General features: G+C 42.2%; 1 protein-coding gene across 1 annotated transcript in view; it reads right to left on the bottom strand.

Annotated features, from left to right (window-relative positions):
• Positions 1-7,459, bottom strand: part of RNASEH1 (ribonuclease H1) — a 17,547-nt gene that overhangs the window by 9,791 nt on the left and 297 nt on the right. The window contains exons 2-6 of the mRNA XM_019520707.1: positions 7,303-7,424; positions 6,356-6,571; positions 4,348-4,447; positions 3,754-3,808; positions 2,239-2,323 (exon numbers count right to left, since the gene is read on the bottom strand). Coding sequence (XP_019376252.1) covers positions 2,239-2,323; positions 3,754-3,808; positions 4,348-4,447; positions 6,356-6,571; positions 7,303-7,424 — 578 coding nt within the window. The remainder of the gene's footprint in view (positions 1-2,238; positions 2,324-3,753; positions 3,809-4,347; positions 4,448-6,355; positions 6,572-7,302; positions 7,425-7,459) is intronic.

The following is a 7,459-nucleotide window of genomic DNA, read 5'->3' as shown; positions in this document are numbered from 1 at the left end:
TATGAACATAAAGTACTAACTAGTGAAGTAACAATGTTTGCTTTCATAACAACTACTGCCACATCTACTACACAACCAGTACTTTTGTCACCAGACACAGCTGCTTCTTCCTCCTCTCAAAAGCAAATATGCCCAATTTGAAGGTAGCATGGCAGAAGAAAACAAACAAACAAACAAACAAAACAAACATACTGCCAAATTAACTTTCAAATTCTGCCACAAGCAATTCTACTTCTTGGCAGCAGTCTTGCAATCTAGATTCTGTTTGGCAGGAAGTAGTGAGGTGGCTCAGAACAGGGAACCAACTACCTACTTCCTTCTTCAGAACGCATTCAAGCCCTATAGAAGCTGCAAAGATGGTTTCTGGTTCTATAATCAGTACTAGCTCCTCAGCCACCACTTCAGAGATGATCACTGGAGGGGATACTGAAGGGAGAGCAGTCAAAAGAATCTCTCTCTCTCTTCTTTGCTATGCCCTATACCACTTTGTGCAATCTCTCCAGATTCTCTGCTGTTCTTCATTTTATGGTCCACCAAGCTCTTCATTAGATATTCCTACACTTTTGGGATATGATGATGCTGGGGATAAGTCTGCTGACTATCTTAAACCAATGATGATCAATACCACCGAGGATACAATGAGGATGGATCACTTGAGATGCATCCCATTCATATACTCTCCTTCTGAAGACTCTATGGCTCGTCACCATCACCGACAGGTTACTGAGTTAGATGGACCATTGGTCTGACATATAGTACTCCTGTTCTTATGATGCTTCCCACATGAGTGAGTGACCAGAGTGTGAGACATCTGAACAAAAAAGTGACAAGCTCTTGCACACTGACAGGCGACGGGGAACAAAACAAAAAACACAAAACCTGAAACAGCAGCACATTACTTTAACTTTGCTCCACAGTGTCTGTACAAGCTGGGTGCTTCAGCAGGGATTTCTGGCACTTTTATCTAGTAGCTGATTGAGTTAGCTTTAGCTAAAAGCACCAAAAAAGCCCCACTAAAGCACTTGATTTCTGAAGAAACTGGGAAAGCCAGGTACAAATAATGCACTGCTTCTTTTGGGCATGTGCTGGGCTCAGCACAGGAAAAGTTTAAAGTAAAAGGTCATTTTTGTTTCTTCTCTCTCCCACCCCCTCCACAATGTCTGCAAACAGACCTAGTGTCTTCAAGTGACACGATACACCTTTACAGGAGACAACAAAAGGCTTAGATTATTTCATATTCATGCATCCTTCAATCTGCTGGATCACAGTTCAGGAGAAAAAAGAAATCGTCCAAGTTAAGTTTAACTTCCTCTGCAGCTCCAGAAAAATTCTCAGTTATTCCACTATGCAGCAACCTCCCAACTTTGGGAAAGAAAACAGACAAAACAGATGGCACTATTTCCTCATCTGACTAAGGAGGAAGCCTGTCTTGGCACTACTCCCAAATCATTAAGCATGCCAACTGTATTCACCTTGAAATAATTTAAATATATCAATGCAATCTAATAGCACACTCTGCATTCACATTTTACAACAAGAAAAGCTGAGAAAGGAAAGGGAAGGAATGTACAAAAAGCGATAGTTATCAGTCTTAGATCAAGAATTCAGCCATCTACAAGGAATGAATGCAGGTTTCATATCCATTTCCTCCCAAAACTAAGATGCATAAGAGATCTAAAAGTTTAACTGCTTGCTGTTTACTTTAGAAATTCAAGACATGACTATATACTGAAAGATCACAAGAGACTGAGAGAATGGCAGACAGTACAGTTTATTCATAGAGATCTTACTAATCACACCATGTATTATTTATAGGACCCAAAAAAATTCAGCTTGCCAACCAACTAGATCAAGGTGAAGAATCTGCCTTTCCCCTTTAGAGAAAAATCAAAAAGCCTTGAAATATTTCAGTGCTGCTATCTTTTGCATCCTATGCTTCTCAAAAGGTTCCTCTAGAGATCCTCAGTGCTGAAATTTTAAGTATTTTTTCACCATTTCATCACATCTCCCAACTATGTACAGTACCTAATCCAGAGTTTGATACATACAGCGCATAGGGCCAGCTTTCCAGTGCATGCTCAAAGACACTTCCCCATACAGTAACTGGAAATTGCAATGAGTTACCCATTTTCTGTTCTGTACCCTCTTCCTCCAGAACCAGTTATTCAGGGTTAATCAAGTGAAGCTATGTGCTCTTATGCATTTCATTAACAGCAGAGCCAAAAGTTATTAACTTACCATTAATAGTGAATTTGCTGTCAGTGTAAATAACCAGTTTCTTGATGTTTTGACTCTTTGCTTGCTCAATTGCTTTGCAGGCTGCCTTAAGGAAATGTTTCAATGGAATCATAATTCAGAATAACAATGTGAACTTTAAGTACATAGAAGCAGGACAACTAGTGACAGTGTTGAAAGCCACTAATCTTCCCTGGCATTAACCAACCAAAAATACTCAAAGGACTATGAAAGAAACATCATAGCAGGCAATCACAGAGCAGCCAGGTGTGACTGCGTTGCTCCTAGGTTTGTAACACAATTGATTCCCATATCACGCGAGACAAAAAAGGTGCAAATTGCCAAATGAAATGTAACTTAGCAACAGGAAAGCCGCTGGTACCAAAAAAAGGCCACCAAATGATCCTCTACTATCTGGCCATCCCCAAGAGAGGTTCTCGTAGGTACCAATCAAACCACTGCGCAGTGGAAGCCTGTTCTTCCTCCCAACCAGCATGCAAGTGAACAAGGCTTTCTCCTTTTAACCCCAGCCTCCAAACATACTATTTATTGCAAATATAGCAATAAACTTGAGGTAGCAAACAAGCTACCTTCCTTCCCAGTGTGGAACCATCATAGTCTATTACACTACTAGGGAAAGGTACTACTTAAGCCCACCCAAGTAAAAACTGGCTTAGTTCCTGAAGTGTGAAAGTAAACTTGCCCTATTTTTTTAGGGAACATGCTGAGAAGCCTGTGTCACTTCAGTTTTAAGTATTGCCTTCCAGTATAAAGAAAAGTTTATTTGCTCTTGAATAGAAGTATTTGCATTACCTTCATTAACTAAACATTCTGTATACTTCCATTACATCTGTTATTGTCTCCCACAAACTCCAAAGAGCGCCAAGGTTCTACTACATTGAAATGTTGCTATTGTTTCTCTGAATTCCCTTCTACTTCTTATTTTTGTTCTTGAATCATACTAAACAGAACTAAGTTCAGTAAGTCTCAAACAGTGGGCTAGTTAGGCAAGTTGCAGATTACAGCAGCTTTTACTGCCAACTCCTATGCAGACACTATCAACAGCAATGGCAGCTTTTTTCTTGAATTTTAATCAGCATGGAACTCGCCATATGCTAGAGGAGTGATGTCCAATTCATCTGACCTTCCAGAATAGGTAAAGTAGGACAGGCCCAATATGACATATTGAATCATGTAATTTGGCCCACAGTTCTCCCCATGGGCCCAGAAATTTGGCACCAGACTTAATTACTGTGGCTCCAGGAGCTGTAGCTATTAATCCAGTCATAGTTCTCCCATCACCAAATTTTCAGACCAGCAGGGAACACCATGGGCCAGATGACACTGCTCTGCCGGCCTGGAGGCCATATCTCAGTCACACCTGGGGTAGAAGATCTCAGAGACAAGCAGGGCTCTAGTTCTACACTGTGGGCTTTAAACAGTTAGTAAAGTCATGCAGAGCCAGAACCTTCAGTTATTTTCCATAACCACATGAGTTTTAGAAAGTTTACAACTTACATATATTTCAGCTCTTTGGTTAGTCTGCCGTCCAGAAAGCCTTTCACTAGCATTTCTGTTTAAAAGCAATATGAGACAGATTAATACATGTAACGTTGAAATGCATGTATAAATACTGCCTTTGACAGAAGCGAGATAAAAATATCTTCAGTTGAAATCTACTTAAAATCCTTCGTTTCATGGGAGCTCAAGAGCTACAATTTGATATTTGGGCAGCTTGGCCCTGTTGCCAATAGGGAAGCATGGCCTACAATGAAAGCAACAGCAGCTTTAATAAACTTTTGCTCCCCTGTGAAAACTCTTGTACAAAAGCCTGAATGCAATTTCCCTTAACACATGCCCTTGCATTTGTCCAGGTTGTTATATTCTGTCCACATTCCTAGCATATTTAATTATTTCTACTCTCCTCAAAACACATTTAATCTTTCAGTTATGCATCTGATTTGTCTCCTTTTGGCTTGCTACTTATTTGATTTTGGTGAGATAATCAGACTGAGCATTTGTTTGCCTGAATGTATTAGAAGTCATGCACAAGACCAGCATTAAGAAATTACTGGTTTAGAGAGATTTAAAGTCACAACTCAGAACACTTACAAAGGATGATTTGGCCCCCAGTAGACACCTATTCCTGCACATGCCTTTTTATGTCCATTACCTGAGCAGCAGCCATCTGTAAAAACAACTGCAAAGTCACCTGCAAGAAAGAGAATACTGTCAAGACTGAGAGTTGAAATAGTAAAAAAAAAACCCAACCCCCACAACCTCTCCCCCCAAATAAAACACAAAACAAAAAAATTTGGCAATTTCTATGGTAGTTTTTTTTACTTTTATTTGAAAAATTACTTTCCCCCTGCCCCACAAACTTCTCAAGTACCACTCTAACCTGTACAATACACACATACTTATTCATTGGTAATGATGCAAAACATCAACATTTTAGCCTCAGCTTTTCCTAACAGCCTCAATTACTGTCTAGCCTCCCCATGGGCAACTGGTGCCTCTTGAGTAAGGGGTGGGGGGCACTTGCCCCCCAGCAGCCAGTCAGTGACCAGGGGGTCCCCCCAATCACACTGGCCCAGAAGTGCCAGGGGCACTTCTCCTGGCACCCTCACTCCTCAGCTGGCGCTCTCAGGGGGAGCATAAGCACTCCCGCCTGCTCCGCTGCCCATGACCTAAGTGGGGGATGCTGGCTGTCAAGGGGAGCAGTAGCTCTCAGGGGGTGCACATGCACCCCCACGCATTGCCACAGAGCCTCCCAAGTTATTTTTTATACAAGAGTCTTCTTGTAAGACATTCAGCTTCTCTGAGAATTTAAGCATTTATACTGTATTCACTGCAATTCTAGTTAAAAAAAATAACAACAAACAAAAAACTAACATCAAAGTTCTGACCCATGCCTGTAGGGAACAGCTTTACACCTAAATCAAACCACAAAATGCACTTTTAAAGAACAGAGTTGAGTATTTCCCTTCAAAAAAAACCCTGAAGTGTTTTCAATTCAGATGTGATCTACTTGGGGATTGTCCTGCTTTGAGTAAGGGATTGGATTTGATGACCTCCTGAGGCCCCTTCCTACCATAGCTTTCTATGATTCTATAATCCAGCTCCCCCTTTAAAACAAATTGAAAGCTTTGCAGTATGCTTGGAAACCTAGCATGGCCCTGAATCTAGGTCAAGGAAGAAAATCTTTCAGATTCCAAAGCTTCTCAAAGAAAACCTTGCCCAAGTGCCTCCAGATACTAATTCTGGTAGTCAACTTTCACAAAACAAATTCTAAATGCATTAGTTTGACAAGCAGAGTTTCAAGTCATGCAGATTTCTCCTACCTCTAACAGCCTGAAATTGTTGCTGCTAGTTTCTTTTTTTCCTTTCCTCTGCTTTAATCTTTGAGATAAGATTCTGATATCCAATACTTCTCTAAACTGGGCATTTGCACAGACACTTTGTTTCTACAGCTTTTAGCTTACTAGCTCCCATCTTTTGCTGTCAGTAAATTAATTACTGTGAACCGAACAGCAGATCAGTTCATATTCCCAGCTTTTCAGCAGCATAGAGCTGGGATGTCAGAGATACAGCACAAGGGATTTGGCCCATAGGGCTGGACATCTGGCAACAGAAAAAGAGGTTGCGGTTTTCAGAACTGCAGCAGCCACAATTCATAACAACGCTGCTGTATATTCAGCCTCGTAGGGGTCACATTAGTATGACACTGACATGAACTCAAGTCTCAGCTTCTGAAACAGTACTGAAGACTATTTAGTGGGAGATGCACCAACCACTAGGCGATTTTCAATAGCGATTCAGAGAGAAGATGCGTCACCAAGCCATTTTTAATCAACATTTTTTTCTCTACTATATATTCACTGGGATATGGTCCGTGGTCACAAACTTCCTTTTATCACCTTATCAGAGCGTAACTTATTTCCAAATAGTCAAATCTCCTATTAGGCCACGTTTGGGCTTTTACTGAGAGAGTTAGAATACCACGATAGATTGCTTAGTATCTAGCAAAGTTAAAACGCACAGCACACAAAAACACGCTCCTTACTCCAAGAGGCAACTGAGCACACCGAGGAATTATGGCCCCAATAAAGAGGCTTACCCATATATGAAAATGCATTTTTGCTTTCAGAAGATGCATCTTTTCTTTCAGAAGAGGCCAAGTATGCTTCACTGCACTTTGCACGCTTTGCTTTCTGCTCTTCCTCAGAAGATGGCTCATGTGGTCTTTTGCATGGGCTGCAACTGTGACTTAATCTTTCTAGGTAATTTGCAGAACTATCATTTTCCCATCCCACATGTGAAGACTCACTTGCACCTTAGGAAGAAACAGATTTAAAATTTCTACAAACACAAACATCCATTTACAGTGCTATGTTTTGTCGTTTTATTAAGTAAAGCATTATGACAATAGTAACATGTTAACGTTTGAATGCCTCCTTTGAATCTCCAGCTCTCTTTCACAGAGAGAAGCAAAATGAATAAGGCATCATTAATAGTTATGAAAGTAAAGAAACCCACAAGTCAAAATTCCTACAATCCCTTTCCATGTGCTGTATAGATGTAATATTCTTTAGGTTTTGTTAAATACAAAGTTTTTCCTGTTACAACTTTGTCTCTGGCTTATTTAAATTTCTTCGTTCTCACTGGTTCCTTAACTGCTCAACCTGGGACACACTTGCCTCAGGCTACAACATGGAGCAGCTGCGGGCCACCCTGATCCCAAGGGGTTGCGAGATGCCGCTCAATGCCAGTGCTGTGAAGTGCAGAGGCACTGCCAAGGCACCTACGAGACAAAACCCAGGAGTGGGGACAGTGCAAAGGCATGGGTCCCATATGGCTTCTCCAGCACTTCGCAACCAGTGGCTTCTTCACTTTGCTCCCAGCCCAGAACCGCACAGGAACCACAAGCGGCCTGCGGCACAGCCCTGCAGGACTCTGACTTGGGGCTGGGGCTTCTCTGTAATGTTCTGCAACGCAGCGGAGCCCAGGCAGCCAGCTGCCTGGGCACCCCACACGCTACCCCCCACCACCTGTCCCAGCTGGTACCTGGCGAGGGGGCCGAGAACGGCTGCGCCGCGCTGCCAACGAAGGCCCAGGCGTCTTCCTCCCTAGCGAATTTCTTGAAGCGGGCAGCCGGGTACTTGTCCACCTGCTCGCGGCACTCCCCCCTGCAACACAGCGCCGTCAGGGCGGGGGCGGGGGG

This window comes from Gavialis gangeticus, unplaced genomic scaffold (genome assembly GCF_001723915.1).
Source record: "Gavialis gangeticus isolate Ggan-Ray unplaced genomic scaffold, GavGan_comp1, whole genome shotgun sequence".
NCBI lineage: Eukaryota > Metazoa > Chordata > Crocodylia > Gavialidae > Gavialis > Gavialis gangeticus.
This window is presented reverse-complemented; position numbering and strand designations above follow the sequence as displayed.